The sequence below is a fragment of the Amblyraja radiata genome, chromosome 22 (assembly GCF_010909765.2).
Source record: "Amblyraja radiata isolate CabotCenter1 chromosome 22, sAmbRad1.1.pri, whole genome shotgun sequence".
Classification (NCBI taxonomy): domain Eukaryota; kingdom Metazoa; phylum Chordata; class Chondrichthyes; order Rajiformes; family Rajidae; genus Amblyraja; species Amblyraja radiata.
In genome coordinates this window covers 23,447,352-23,463,156 of record NC_045977.1, presented here as the reverse complement: position 1 = coordinate 23,463,156, position 15,805 = coordinate 23,447,352, and the positions used below count along the sequence as shown (strand labels likewise).

The window sequence follows — 15,805 nt, the reverse complement described above, 5'->3', positions numbered from 1 at the left end:
TTGTTTGATGAACAGAAGTTCTTCCTCAGTAGTGCAGTTTCTGGTGAACCTGAATTCGCACTAAACTAAACTACTGGAATTGACAACAGTAGTGTAGCTGGTAGAGCCGCTGCCTCATAGCGTCAGAGACCTGGGATAGATTCTGACCTCTGGTGCTGGCTATGTGGAGTTTGCATTTTCTTCCTGTGACCACATGGGTTTCCTCCGGGTGCTCTGGATTCCTCCCACATCCCAAAGTGCGAGTTTGTAGGTTAATTAAAATTACCTCTAGTGTGCAGTGAGTGGATATGAAAGTGGGATGACATAGAATTAATGTTAACAGGTGATGGATGGTTGGCGTGGACTCAATGGGCTGAAGGGCCTGTTGCCATGCTTTATATTTCAGTATGTAACTGTTGGAGATAGTGATGTGAACACTGAGTTTGATGCTATATTCTGATGTCTTCCTGTTCACAGGGAGAACACATTCCCAATGCACACATTGACCGTCCCTTCCAGCCAGGACTCATCAGATGGCATCCTTCCAAGAGGATTCTGGCAGTTGGTTGGCAGACAGGAGTGGTGATATTTTGGTCTGATCATGGTTGGGACGAACACCAGATAGCAGGGGGAACGCACCGAGCTGAGATCACCATCTTAGAATGGAGCAATGACGGCACTCGGCTGCTCTCTGCTGATAAGGTACCTGAGAGATTGTGACGAATCAAGCTATAAAATGTGAACACAGAAAGCATTCACTTGTGGAAAACAAGGAAGCTTTGAATTCAGGATGCTAAAGGATAATTAATCAACTATGGGTGGGGAGAACTTAACAAAATCTCTACCATTGGAGAACAAGTATTTGCCAAAGTAATGGGGCTAAAGGAACTGCAGTGGCTGGAATCTTAAGGAAAACGCAAAGTACTAGAGGAACTCAGAAGCAGCATCTGTGGAGGGAATGGATAAGTGATGTTTTGGATCAGGACTATTCTTCAGATTGGAGGTAGACACAAAAAGCTGGAGTAACTCAGCCGGATAGGCAGCATCTCTGGAGGGAAGGAATGGGTGACGTTTCAGGTCGAGACCCTTCTTGACACATTGCCTATCAATTCACCCCATGGATGCTGCTGGACGTGCTGAGACTCCACCACTTTGTGTTTTAATCAAAACTCAACTTGATTGACAATTTGATCTATGTGTTGTAGTAAGTACTTAATGAGTGATGAAACGGCTCCAATTCCCACTTTTGCTGTAACCATGATTTGTCTGACACCAGGCTGGAGTTCTGATGGTGTGGAGGGTGGACCAACATGGACGAGTACAAGGAGCACCACTTGGTAAACAGGACTATGGCAAGCACCTTGTCCACTGCATCTTCAAACCGCCAGCCCCAGGGGAGTAAGTACCTCAACGTCTTGTCTAAGAAACATTTTCTGCAGCTTATTACTTTGTGTCCTTCAGGCCTGTCAGCACTATTGCTTCTTTGTCATAGTCACAGAGTGTTACAGAAGAGAAGCAGGCCCACTGAGGCATGTTGACCATCAACGCTCCCATTTAACACGAAGTGGTAATGAATTCAAGCTGTCATCAGAAACTGATCTGGTCTAGATTAATTTCTCATTCCACCTCTGTGAAGATGTTCTGTGATATCTGAAATGGTGTTTTTCTGGCATGGTGTCAACATTTATTGCAGTTACCCACTGCTGTGGTTCAGATGGATATAAGCGAGTTCGGTATTCCGACTGCGCATGCCCAGGTCATAGGTCACTAGCTATAAAACAGTCTCGGCAACGGTGGTGCTGCATTGTGTGCAGGCTTGCGTTTTGTCCGTAGTCGGGGTCGGGGCCTGCGTTGGCTCTCCGTCGCTGCGCCTGCTGTTGAGCTACTGTTGGGCCGTCTCCATCCTCTCCCTGGTGTCCTGTCCCTGTCCAGATGTGTCCGGGGGTGGCACTGGGCTGGCGGGGCGGCCCCGGACTTGCAGCCGCTGGCTCCAGCTCGGCTCTGCCTACCACGCCGAGTTGGCCAGCAGCCCTCCACCTCCACCCACCTCCCCTCAGTCCGACACCGAGATCCTGCTGAAGACTGGTGACTAGGAGCCGCTGTTGCTGGAGTCGTCCTGGTCATAGAGAGAGTCTGCGGATGGGCTCTTGCCGGCCAAGGGCAGGCTGGGCACCCGCAGCAGCATCCTCCTCCCCTTGCCCAGCCCCAAGCCCAGAGTCTGGGTCAGCTCGGCCCAGTGGAGCGCCGGGCTGGAGGAGGTTGAGCCCAGGCTGGTGCTCTGGCGCAGGCGTGGCTGGAGCCCTCGCTCCTCCTCGGGATTGTGGATGAAGTGGCAGCGGGTACCGTAGGGGCAGAAGCCGGTGGTGTGTAAGGTACGGCTTGTACCTGGGATGGCGGCAGAGGGAGCGCAGCTCTGCCAGGCCGTGGACGAACTAGCACTTGTTGCCGTAGCGGCCCATCTGGAGTTGGAGTGGGGTTGGGCTGGAGTTGGCGCTGACTGTGGGTTCTATGGGGGTGGGGCCGCTGGTGTTGTCGGCCCGGGCTGTCAGTTGGCCCGGCGGGAGAGGTGGATGTGAGCTGGGGTTGACGCTTCTCCACGCTGGGCCTGGGAGCCATGTCCCGTCGGTCTAGCCTTCTCCGGCCTCCACCCAGGCGGGGATGGGACACTTGAGTGGGGGGGGGGGGGGGAGAGGGGGTCCGGGGACCGTCCAGTGGTGGTTCGGCAGCGCTTGCGGCGCCGGGGACAAGGGTTCGATCCTGGCTGCAGATGAGGTGCGGTTCTGTGTGCATCAGCTGCCGAGAGCCGGTCCAGTCTCGTGTTTTTCGGAATAATCTGACAAACATACTTTCCTCACCAACATGTATGACGTTTCACAGTTTGTAAAGCCCCTTAATTTCTCTTGCGAGAACTAATGAAGCAGCTTTTCAGTTGCTGAGGGAGAGGCATACGAGCAAGATCTTCACACTGGAGAGACAGGGATTGCGTGCAGGCAGAGGAGATTAGTTTATCTTAGCATTATGTTCCACGCAGTCATTGTGGACCATAGGGCCTTTTCCTGTGCTGTACTTCTCTATATTCCATATTCTTGCAGCTGGCAGGAATTCCACATGTTGATAACTGTTTCTATGCAGATAGGAATGCGAAACTGACTGGAGTGCTTCATTCTGCAGGGACCTGGTACAATTGGCCAAAGCAGCCGTAAGTGGAGATGAGAATGCTTTGGATATGTTTAACTGGAGGAAGGTTGGAAAGGGAGACGCACCATTTAAAGTCGGACTTCAGGAAGGAATCGTGTGCTTTGTCACTACCACAGATGGTGAGGAAAGTACCCTGTGCAAACATTGCACTTCATGCAAACGATACTTCAAACTCTGTGACGTGGTTTCTAATGTTACAATCATTTTTATTAAAAACAGTACAATCAGTAAGAAAGAGGTGAAATTTTACTTTTCGAATTAAATTTTAGACTTGCACTGTTTTCCTGGAACGCCGGAGGTTGCGGGAAAACCTGACATAGGAAGGATGTCCTTCCTCAAATTAGGAGACCAAAACTGCATACAATACTCCAGATGTGGTCTTACCAGGGCCCTGTACAACTGCAGAAGGACCTCTTTAATCCTATACTCAAATCCTCTCGTTATGAAGGCCAACATGCATTTGCTTTCTTCACTGCCTGCTGTACCTGCAAGTTTATTTTCAGTGATTGGTGCCCAAGGAGACCTAGGTCGCATTGTACTTCCCTTTTTCCAAATCTGACATCATTGAGATAATAATCTGCCTCCTTGTTCTTGCCACCAGTGGATAACCTCACATTTATTTACATTTTTACTGTATCTGCCATGCATCTGCCCCTTTACTCAACCTGTCCAAGTCGCCCTGCAACCTCCTAGCATCCTCTTTGCAGTTCACACTGCCACCCAGCTTTTTGTCATCTGCAAATTTTCTAGTGTTACTTTTAATTCCATCATCTAAATCATTAATATATATTGAAAATAGTTGCAGCCCCAGCACTGAGCCTTTCGGCACTCCACTCGCCACTGCCTGCCATTCTGACAGAGACCCGTTTATTCCTACTCTTTGGTTCCTGTCTGCCAACCAATTATCTATCTATGTCAATACCCTACCTACAATACCATGTGCTCTAATTTTGCCCACTAATCTCCTGTGTGGGACCTTATCAAAGGCTTTCTGAAAGTCCAGATACACTGCATCCACTGCCTCTCCTTCCATTTTACTTGTCACATCCTCAAAAAAATCCCAGAAGATTAGTCAAGCAGGATTTCCCCTTCATAAACCCATGCTGACTTGGACCAATCTTTTTCCTGCTATCCAAATGCACCATTATTACTTCTTTAATAATTGACTCCAGCATCTTCCCCACCACCGATGCCAGGTTAACTGGTCTATAATTCCCTGTTTTCTCTCGCTCCTTTCTTGAAAAGTGGGATAACATTAGCTACCCTCCAATCCACAGGAATTGATCCTGAAGCTATAGAACATTGGAAAATGATCACCAATGCGTCCACGATTTCTAGAGCCACCTCCTTGAGTACCCTGGGATGCAGACCATCAGGCCCTGGGGATTTATCGCCTTCAATCCCATCAGTCTACCCAATACTATTTCTTGCCTAATGTAAATTTCTTTCAGTTCCTCTGTTTCCCTAGATCCTATGTCCTCTAGTATATCTGGGAGATTGTTTATGTCTTCCTTTGAAGACAGAACCAAAGTACCTGTTCAACTCTTCTGCCATTTCCTTATTCCCCATAATAATTTCACCTGTTTCTGCCTTCAAGGGACCCACATCTGTCTTTACTAATCTTTTTCTCTTAACATACCTGAAGAAACTTTTATTATCATCCTTTATATTCTTGGAAAGCTTAACTTCGTACTTCATCTTTTCACCCCGTATTGCCCATTTTGTTACCTTCTATTGTTCTTTGAAAGTATCACAATCCTCTGGCTTCCCGCTACTATTTGCTATGTTATACACCTATTCTTTTAGTTTTATACCGTCCCTAACTTCTCTTGTCAGCCACGATTGCCTCTTACTCCCCTTAGGATCTTTCTTCCTCTTTGGAATGAAATGATCCTGCATCTTCTGGATTTTGCCCAGAAATTCCTGCCATTGCTGTTCCATCGTCATTCCTGCTAGGATCATTTTTCAGTTATCCTTGGCCAGCTCCTCTATCATGCCTTCATAGCCCCCTTTGTTCAACTGCAACACTGACATTTCTGATTTGACCTTCTCCCTCTCAAACTGCAGATTAAAACTTTTTCTCAGTCAGGGTGGTGTGTGGCAAGGGCAACTTCCAGGTGAGGGTGTTCCCATGTATTTGTTGCCCTTTGCCTTGTAGCTGGCACAGGTGGTGGGTTTGAAAGGTGCTGTCTGAGGAGTATTGGTGGGTTGCTGCAGTGCATCCTGTAGATGGTATAAACTGCAGCTATGTGTGTTGGTGGTGGAGTGAGTAAATGGTTCTGGATGGGGTGCCTATCAAGTCAGATACCATGTCTTGAGTGTTTTGAGTGTTGTTGAACCTGCATTAATCCAGGCACTAATCTGATGAAGGGTCTTGACCTGAAACATCACCTATTCCTTTTTTCCAGCGATGCTCCCTGATCTGCTGAGTTACCCCGGCAATTTGTGTCTAATCCTGGCTATCCTGACTTGAGCTTTGTAGATGGTGGACAGGCTTTGGGGTTTTGGGAGGTGAGTTCAGACTGCAGGATTTCTATCCTCAGACCTGAACTAATAGCCACTGTGCATATGACCATTCTAGTTCCATGTCTGGTCGATGGTAGCCCCCTGATATTGACCAGAATATTGTCCGTCCTGCTGTAGCTCTAGATGTCAGTACTGGTGAGTACCATTCTGTTGCGATAACTCCTACCGTAGCTTATAGTTTAACTTCTAATCATTCCTATTTTCTACCCTGGATTAATGTACTGTAAGTTTAACAGAAAAATGATACAAAGTGCTGGAGTAACTCAGCAGTTAGGTAGCATCTCTAGAGAACATAGATAGGTGATATTTCAGGTTGGGACCCTTTTTCAGACCCTAAGTCGAAACACCACCTATCCATGTTCTCCAGAATGCTGCTTGACCCGCTGGGTTACTCCAGCCCTTGGTGTCCTTTGATGTAAACCAGCTTCTACAGTTCCTTGTGTCTACAAGCTTAATGGAAAGTTACAAGTGGTTTTGCGAGTCTTTGCATGTGGTATTTTTTTTTGTGAGTTCTCTAATACAGCTGAGGGCCATTGGAACTAATCTGGATTTCTGAATTAGGGATCGTGTACTATGTTGGTGAGAAAGGGAAGAGCATACAAGTCCTCCGCACTGATGGGCCCATCAGGAAGCTCATGTACATGGAGGAGAAGGAGATCCTGATGATTGTGACTGAGGCACTCTTCCTGTCACAGCACCGCATTGGTCCTGATGGAACAAGTCAAGAGCTGATGAAGGTATGGATGCGTATTCTGTATGACCTTTGTGGGACTACTGCAGATCCCAAAGCTACTGTAACATAAATTCCAAGTAACTTGGGTTGCTAGTATTGTACAGTCAGTGTAATGTTGTATGGTCAGGCTGAGACGTCTGTGGGTTAGACTATACAAATAAAGGAAAAGTAAAAAATAATGGCAAGCAACAATATGTTGTATGAGAACTGGCTGTTTTGCCGGACTTATAAGAATCTTACAAGAGTCTTTTGTTCTTGTTTCAACTTTCAAACAAGTGCATTGAAGTTGGTAGTGTCATAAGCAATCTCTGCATGATTTGGAAATGAATGTTGAAGCTGATTCTCAATAAAAATCAGAACAAAGATTGTTATCTTTATGAATAATATTTCTGTTTATCTTTCCCATGTCTGTGAAGATCAGCATGCCTGGGTTCCATTATATTATCTTGCTATGTAACACTTTTGGGGAAAAAAAGAACGAGGTTGTTATAATGGGGCATCTTGGTCAGCATGGAAGAGTTGGATTGAAGAGTCTGCTTCCATGCTGTATCACTTTATGTTCTGAGGGGCAGTCTTATCCTAGCAACAACAAAAAAGAGATAATGTTGGATAAAAATTTGGCCTTTGACAGGAATCCCTCAACCATGAAAGGTATATGATGTGGATTTGAATTAGGATATGGTTCCACTTTCAGTAGCCCACAAACTGAATTGTTTACTGCTGATTTAGACTCCATGTGTAAATGTTTTGATTTTACAAAGTTTGCATTCTACTGTGCTGTTTGTATCTGCAGGTTAAGTTGAGTGGAAAGACAGGTCAAACTGCTGATATTATCTGGGCAGAGAGAGAGCTCCTTATCACAGCGTCAGGAGAGACGGTTGTTAGGTGAGGAATTGGTTTCACTACTGGGAGAGAATTGTCTGCTTTGGCACTGCACAGTGATAGTTCTGCAATATGCAATGTTTTAAAATGTTAACTCATTTTATTATACTAATACATAATATTTTTTATAATATATATAAATAAAAATATGAATTTGTGTTTGATTTGACAAACACCCAATTGGATCCCGACTCAAAACTAATAATACTAGGAATATCAGACTATGGACCTATCTAAAATGTTGTATTATTGATAAATTACTCCATTCTTCTTTATCCTGCTTTTTGTTTTTTTTTCTCACTTTCTATCTATAAAAAAAAACCCCCAAACAGAAGCAGAGTCAATATACAACTGATAAAGGAGGACCACTATTATTTTGATAGCTGGATCTCCACCTATTAGCAACGTATGATTGATATACATGAAATGTTTTTATTATGATATGTACTGGCTTCTAATAAAAAAAAATTAAAAAAAGACAAACATTTAGCCCAACTAGTCTATGCTGATTCTCAGATTATTTCCAACAGCCCCATTCACACATTTATTTCCATTCACCTTTCTCACATACCCATTGACTGCCAATTTTCCTGCCAATCATGTAACTGGGGTCATTTTACAATAGCCAGTTCACCTCCCAGAACATCTTTGGGATCGGAGGAAACCAGAGCACCTAGAAAACCATCTAGTCACAGGAAGAATGTGCAACTCCAGATAGACAGTCCCCATGGTCAGGATTGGCAGGTGGCACAATAACTACTGTGTGCCACCCTTAAAAGATCTGTTTTGATAAAGGTTGGGTGATGTGATCTGTCATTTATCTGTCATAAATTTATCTGTCATAAATTGTTCTGCTTTTTCATCAGACTCTGGGATTTGGATAGAGATGAAAATTATACCCTCACATTGGATGAACACTTGGGGTTTAGCACTGGCGAAAGCATCAATTGTATCTCCTACTGTGAAAGTAAAGGTAGGTCTGTATCTTGGGGTAGCTTTTTATTTTCTTCATACTCTTTAATGTCAGAGATAACTGAATTCTGCAAAAGGGAGCAATTCTTGAAAGCGTACTGTAAATCAGTCCTCAAGGTCTGAATTAAATGAACAAGCCCGGTTCTGCTCCTACTCCCACCTTTCCCACCTCCAGGCCACTCACCACCACCTTCCCTTGTCTGCTTTGACATTGCTCGCTAGTTCAATCTGTAACCTGTTGATTAGTTTGTAATGAATGTGCACCACAATATCATGTTGGTAGTGCATTCACCAGTTGCAATTTTAGATCAGAGCCAAGTTTCACTTTCTTTGCAAGTATATGACAACCAATAAAATCAGTCTTAATCAAGTCAAAAGTGTTTAATTGCCACATGTACAGACAACTGAACAATGAAATTCTTATTTGCAGCAACACAACAGGCCTGCAAACACAATACACATAGATAATATCTAATTTGAAAATTTTAATTCTAAACTAATAGGGCAGCACGCAGTGGTAGTGCTGCTGCCTCACAGTGCCAGAGACCCGTGTTTGATCCTGACCTTGAGTGCTGTATGGGTGGAGTTTGCAAGTTCTCCCTGTGGGCTTCCTCTGGCTGCTCCAGTTTCTTCCCACATCCCAAACACACGTGCAAGTTTGTAAGTTAATTGGCATCTGTAAATTGCCCTCTGTGTGTATGGGGTGGCTGCGAAATTGGGATAACATAGAACTAGTGTGAATGATCAATAGTCGTGTCGACTCAGAGGGCTGAAGGGCCTGTTTCCACGCTGTATCTCCAAACTAAACTAATAACCACAATGCTAGTGCAAAACCTCCCTGATCCTTAGTGCAACCAGATTCAATGCCATCGAACTTAACGGTCGACGTTTGTGCCATGCAGCGTTCCAGAGCCTTCTAGTTGCTGGGGAAAAAGATATTCCTGAACCTGGTTTTCATAAAACCATTCATTACTAAGTCACTCACATCAAACATGAATGTGTGGGGACAAGAGCAAGAAAATATTTCGTACATGTTGGTATTGTAATTGGAATAAAGGGTTTCAAGTGCAGAGACATTTGAATATTCAACACAACAATATACATTTCTAATCGCATTGAATCAGAAGCAGTCGCTTAATCGGATCTGATGAGAAGAATAACGTGTTGTTTCCTAGGCATCCTAGCAGCTGGCACCAGTAAAGGACAGATTGCCATGTGGCGAAGAGCTGTCGTCACCAATATCGGCGGTTCCAGCATTCAGGGGAAGGACCGATGGAAACTGCAGGCCCCAATTGATCTTGAAGGAATTATAATACAGCTGAAGGTAATGGAGGTGAAAAATATGCAGGCTCCAATTCTTCTCGTCCACGGTGCCACATGACATAATCATTGGTACCTGCACAAAGAAGCTAGATTCTGCTCTTGCTGGCACATTTCTGGTTGCTGGTTATGTCAGTGATCATTTCTTATTTTCTGTTAAAGGAGAGATAGGCACAAAATGGTGCAGTAACTCCTGGGCGTTTTGTTTCGGAACCCTTCTTCAGTTCCGACCTGAAACGTTGCCTATCCAAGTTTTCCAAAGATGCTGCCTGACCCACTGAGTTACTACAGCACTTTGTGTCTATCTTTGGTATCTGCAGTGCCTTCATCTCGTATAGCTTTAAAGGAGATGTGTGGGACATGTTCTTTAAACAGTGAGTGGGGGGTGCCTGGCACATGCTGCTCGGGGTGATGGTGGAGGCAGATACGATAGTGGCATTGAAGAGGCTTTTAGATAGATACATGTGTATGCAGGAAGTGTAGGGGTATGAATCATATGCAGGCAGAGAAGATTAGTTTAACTTGGCATTGCATCCTATATCCATACAGTATTATTCTATGTTCTGGTGGCCATTCAAGCTGGGGTTTGGGGAAATGTCAGTTACTTGTGAACACAATATGTGCTTTGCAATGCAACTGCTGTACCATTGCAATTTGTGTTTGGGGAGTAAATTCAATACATTCTGCACACTGAATGAGATTCTTGTGAGATGCCAAACATTCAGGCTTTCCTGTAAAGTATTTTTGAAGGAGATTTGTGGAGTAAAAATGGAAAAATAAAGAACTGCAGATGCTGGTTAATACACAAAAGGACACAAACTGCTGGAGTAACTCAGCGGGTCAGGCAGCATCTCTGGGGAACATGGATGGGTGACGTTTCGGGTCTGAAGATGGGTCTTGATCCGAAACGTTACTTATCCATGTTCTCCAGTGATGCTGCCTGACCAACTTAGTTACTCCAGCGCTTTGAGTCTTTTTTTGGAAACCAGCATCTGCAGTTCCTTGTTTCTACATTGCAGGGCTTGTTATTTTGCAACCTCTAGAATAACACTGGTCACTTTCTGTGCACTTTCCTGCAGAGTTGGTGAAATAAATGGTGTGTGTAACGCAGCCGATAATAATTGTCCCCAATGTTTAGTGAAGAAGATGAGACTTGCCAGTTTTTTTTTTTGCCACTTTCGATAACACTTTGTGTGTGCTGTTTGTTTAGTGGGGCTCCAGTAAGAACCTTCTCTCGGTGAACAGTGCTGGCACCGTTCTCATCCTCAGCGAGCAGATGATGTCTGCTCACTTCAACCAGCAAGTCGCAGCAGTACAGGTGGCTCCCAACCAGCTCAGTGTCAGCTTCTTCTCATCCGGAAACCATCAGATGCTGCGAGCGGACATACACGTCAAAGGGGTTTATGTCACCAAGGTAAGAAGCTGAAATCAATGCTCCACTTTATAAGGGGATCGATGCAGGCTTATCTTTATGTATACCCCTGGATCCTGCAATGGCAGGTGAATGCACCAACATGTGTATTTTGTGCTGTTCAAGTTCATCAGTAGCATTTTATTCATAACATGAGTCTTAAATGGTGTGAAGGAGTTCCAGGGCTATTGACAAGCTGCTATTTTGAGGCTGATAATGTGCTTACAATATCGTGTTAGATGAAGCATCTACTTTGAAGAATTTAGCACTGAATTGAGTAAAACCTCTATTTTCTGGTATTACAGGAGATGGTAGTGGTGTGGAATGGGAAACATATCAGTGTTTTTGAACAGTTTGGCCCATCACTGAGGAATGCAGGTAACCTTTTTTTAATCAAATTAATTCAATCAGCAACTTAATTAATACTGACTCTTTCTGAACTAAACTAAGTCAAAGGGGCTGCTCTTTATCCCTAAATACTTGCAAGGATTGTGTTGATTCAAAATGGGTCTGCAAACTTTACTGCTAGAAATAATACCTGAAAGATTGTGAAATTAGTAATTGTGCCAATATAATATCTGGCCTTGAGGCTATTAGCGGAAACAGCTGGCTTGGGAATTTGAATGTGTAGCTGGAGTTGGTATCGATAGATTACCCCTTTGTCATTAGCCTCAACGTACATCCTATGGCCCATTTCACTGTTAATGTAAGAATCTAAGCAACAGATATAGAAGTTGGCCATGCCATCCATCGAACCTACCCAATCATTCACTCTCGTGATGGAACTTCTACAGAGCCAACTTTCCTCCTGATCACAATGTTCCTTTGTATTTGAACATCTGACTACCTCTCTTGGATGTAGTGAATGATTAGGTCTCATAGTGCCCAAGGACCGAAAATACCACAAATATTAGCAACCTGTTGGGATAAAGTTTCTCCTCCATTTAACCAAACTGACTGAGCCGTTAACCCGGATCGCCACAAAGAAACCTGGGTCAGGGCCTGTCCGGGGCTTTGCGGGTAGAAGCCCGGGTCGGGCGAAGCGGCTGACGGAGCCCACGGCTGGGGACCGGGTCGGCACCACAGAGGTGTGAAGTTGGGCGGCGATACCTCACGGGTCGACCCGCAGTCGTCGAGAGTGTGGAGGAACCACCATGAGGGGGGAGGGGAAGAACAATGGCGGACCCGGCGTGGGGAAAGCCGGCGTGCTCTATAACTTTATCAGCTCCGTAGGTGACCTCTATTTGTATACTTTGTGTATGCAAGCAAAGAATTTCACTGTGCCCAGTCACATGTGACAATAAAGTATTCCTATTCCTAACCTGAGGCCATGAGCCCAGGTTCTAGATTCTCGCCAGGAGAAAAGTTTCAGTACTCTTTAACTCCAATCACCTTGCAATCGTGATTAATGTACCTTATCTTCTTAAATGTTTGTTGTACCCGTGTTAATTAAGCACTGCCTTTTTGCAGTGTTATTCAAAAATAATGAGAACTGTTTGTATTGTTCCAGGCTCATTTCCCTGTGATTCTTCCATTGTGGTTGTCCACGAAGAGAGTATTTACACTGTGGAGCCGAACCGTGTGCAAGTTCGCACTCTGCAGGTGAGTGTAAGGCTGCCTATGCCTTTTAGTGTTGAGTGGTGCTCTAATTGTGAAAAAGTTACAGCTCAGAAGGCAGCCATTTAGCCCATCATGGCAATGTCGGCCCTCTTCCAGAGCAACTCCACATTCCCTTCACCGGCCCTTTTGCCATGGACTTGAAAACCGTTCTCCAGTCTCCACCATGTATGTATCAAATTCACTCTTGCAGGCCACAGTGAAATCTACCTCCACCATATCCGCAGCCATTGCCTTTCAGATTCCAACTTAATACCGTTGAGGAGATTTTCCTCCTGTCTTTCTTAATTTTCTTGGCCTTCAATTTATACCTGTGACCTTCAGTTCTTGCCTATTTCACCACAGGGAGGCAACTGCTACTATTTGCACTCTCCAGACCTCTGATCGTTTGATGATACTTTTATCAAATCTCCCCGTAACATTCTTCAAAGGACACAATCCCAGCCTCTAATCTATCATTCTTATTAGAAGCCCTCATCCCAGGAATCATTCTCTTCAATCCTTTTCTGGCCCATTCTAAAGCCCCTGCTTCCTTCCTATCACAAAGAGAGCAGAAATGACCATGTTTTAAAAGGACTTAGTATGTTCCCTTTTTCTTGTACCCTGTCCCTCTGTTGATATCCACAATTGTGTATGTGAAGAGGATAGTGATAGATTGGCAGGAGAATGCGATGTTATTATAAATGATATCATTTCTCAATAAACTCTTCCTATTGCAATGATTGATGCACGAGTCCCCGGATCCCTCCGCTCCTTTATTACCTTTACGAAACAATAACCAAAGTACATCATCTCCCACTTCTCCACAGTAAACGTCATCTTCCACATGCCTGCTCGTTGCCTGATCACACTCTGCTGCAATCTGTTTGTGCAGATGCTGGAATCTTGAGCAAAATCTTGAGTGCTGGAGGAACTCGTCAAATCTACAGAGGGAATGGAACAGACATCATTTTGAGTCTGGACCCTTCTTCAGTCTGTCCATTCCCTGTCCATCCTTTGCTTCGTGTGCATTATCAAGGTGTGATGCCTGCTGCTGCCTTTTGCTACTTGCCAATCATCCTGAGTGTATTCTTCCTTTCAGGGCACAGTTAAGCAGCTGCTTGTGTTCAGTGAGACTGAGGGAAACCCATGTCATCTTCAGATCTGTGGCAACTTCCTGGCGGTGGGGACAGACAAAGCTCATGTGAAAGTCTTCGATCTTTCCCGCAGGTATAGTACACCTCGCTGACAATTGAATTAAACTTATTTGTAGTGGACAAATTTAAGTAACAAACCTTCAAACAACCCCCCCCCCCCCCCCCCCCCCCCCCCTCTTTCCTGTGACCCACCTTGATTCACACCCATTTCTCCCCCTTCCCATCCTCCCCATCTCCTTCCATCTATATTGCTTCCTCTGGCTTCACAATTCTCAGCTCTTCTGTCCTTATCTTATACTTATTGCCTTTTCATCTCTGGCCTTTTCCAATCAATAAACCCCCCTTGCCTGTCTCCACCTATCACTTGCTTGACTTTGCCTTGCTTCTCAGCTCCCCCCCCATCACTATCAGTTTGAACAAGGCTCCTGACCCAAACCATCGCCTATCCTTGTTCTCCAGAGACGCTGCCTGACCCACTGAGTTACTCCAGCACTTTGTGTCCACTTTCACATAATACAAATTGGCTGTGGTGGGTACCACTGCGACCCTGTTTCTCCCATATTCTCGAGCTGCAACAGGTCACTTGGCCTGCCGTGCCTGCCTTAAACTAAATTTTAAAACAAATGTATTTATTTCCATGCCTATCTTAACTTTACCAAATCCCTTTGCTCAAAGACCCCATTCGATGGAGACTACACAGAAGACGCTGTGCTAAATTTTATTGCAGTATTGACATGAATTACTCCCACACTGGAGGGTGCTTGGCTGAAGCTTCCCAACTAAGCAGGACCAAAGACAGCTATTAGAATTCATAGGCTTGGTTCCCTTTCTGTTTATAGTCTTTAGCTCTTCTGGGGTTACATTTGAGATGGTTTAAAGATAAAGTAACTATGAGGGTCATGGGCTGTGTAAACAGCATCGAACATTACAAACACTAGCACACAAAAACAATAGAAAGACTAAACACAGATTGCCTGAGCTCTGGCTATGTCTCAGTGGGTGGCTTGCTTGCCTTTGATGTAGGAGGGTTATGGGTTTGAGTTCTACTCCATTATGAGCCCATAATCCAGGCTGTAAAATGTATTTCAATTGTTGTTAGTTGGCTGTAAAAAAACGTTAGGACATCCGGAGGTCAAGAAAGGCACCATATATGCGCCAGTTTTCTTTTCCTTATTGTCGTACAATGGATCTTGGTTGGTATGTTGTTTGTGGTTATAGAATTTGTGGAGTTCCCTGTCTAGCCTCACACTGAAGGAGGCATTGGAGAAACACATGCGTTAGGATCTCATGGGTTACCTTGGGAGGGGGTTAGAGGGATGAGAACACTTGGCTGTAACAATGTGGGTAGTTCCACTCTCCAATCCAAAGGTAGCAGGTCACTTATACTCCATGTGAGACTTGCCACCGAACCCACACCAATACTAGAGTACTGCAGTGTGTGAAGTTTCATTGTTCTGGTGTGGTTCCATCAACATAAGGTGTTTAAACAGGAGCAGACTATTCCACACCTTGTGCCTGTTATGACAGTCAATGGTGCCATGGCTGAGTTTATACCTGAGTGTGCCACTTTCCTGACCAGGTACAAGTGCAATCTTGCAGCAGCATCGCAGGCACCTGGACACAGACCAATACGTCAAAAATTATCCATGAATTAAACATAAAAAGCAGGACAATTAAAAGAAAAAAACGAATGCAAACAAACAATACATCAGTACAAAACACAATGCTTAAAAATAATTCATGGTAGTACAAGAGGTGGTCCGTAGTATTCTATTGCTGAGCTAGGATTAGGGTTGGTGGGTTGTGGGTTCATTCTGTAAACTTATATTGTGCACTTTTGCATTATCTGCTGTACTTGTGTATGGTTTAATAATAATAATAATAATAATAATAATAATAATAATAAATTTTATTTGTGGGTGCCTTTCAAAAGTCTCAAGGACACCTTACAGAATTTAACAAGAGTAAAAAACATATAATCGGAGTAAAATGAATAATAGAGACATCACCAATACACAAATTAAAGACAGA

The 15,805-nt window shown here is 44.3% G+C and overlaps 1 protein-coding gene across 3 annotated transcripts in view; it reads left to right on the top strand.

Moving 5' to 3' along the window:
- Window positions 1–15,805, top strand: part of ift140 (intraflagellar transport 140) — a 77,114-nt gene that overhangs the window by 2,558 nt on the left and 58,751 nt on the right. For all 3 annotated transcript variants that reach the window (XM_033040691.1, XM_033040693.1, XM_033040692.1), the window contains exons 3-13: window positions 457–681; window positions 1,256–1,377; window positions 3,151–3,296; window positions 6,265–6,440; window positions 7,230–7,321; window positions 8,185–8,291; window positions 9,466–9,614; window positions 10,821–11,024; window positions 11,327–11,399; window positions 12,532–12,623; window positions 13,720–13,847. In XM_033040691.1, the coding sequence (XP_032896582.1) occupies window positions 457–681; window positions 1,256–1,377; window positions 3,151–3,296; window positions 6,265–6,440; window positions 7,230–7,321; window positions 8,185–8,291; window positions 9,466–9,614; window positions 10,821–11,024; window positions 11,327–11,399; window positions 12,532–12,623; window positions 13,720–13,847 (1,514 nt within the window). The remainder of the gene's footprint in view (window positions 1–456; window positions 682–1,255; window positions 1,378–3,150; window positions 3,297–6,264; window positions 6,441–7,229; window positions 7,322–8,184; window positions 8,292–9,465; window positions 9,615–10,820; window positions 11,025–11,326; window positions 11,400–12,531; window positions 12,624–13,719; window positions 13,848–15,805) is intronic.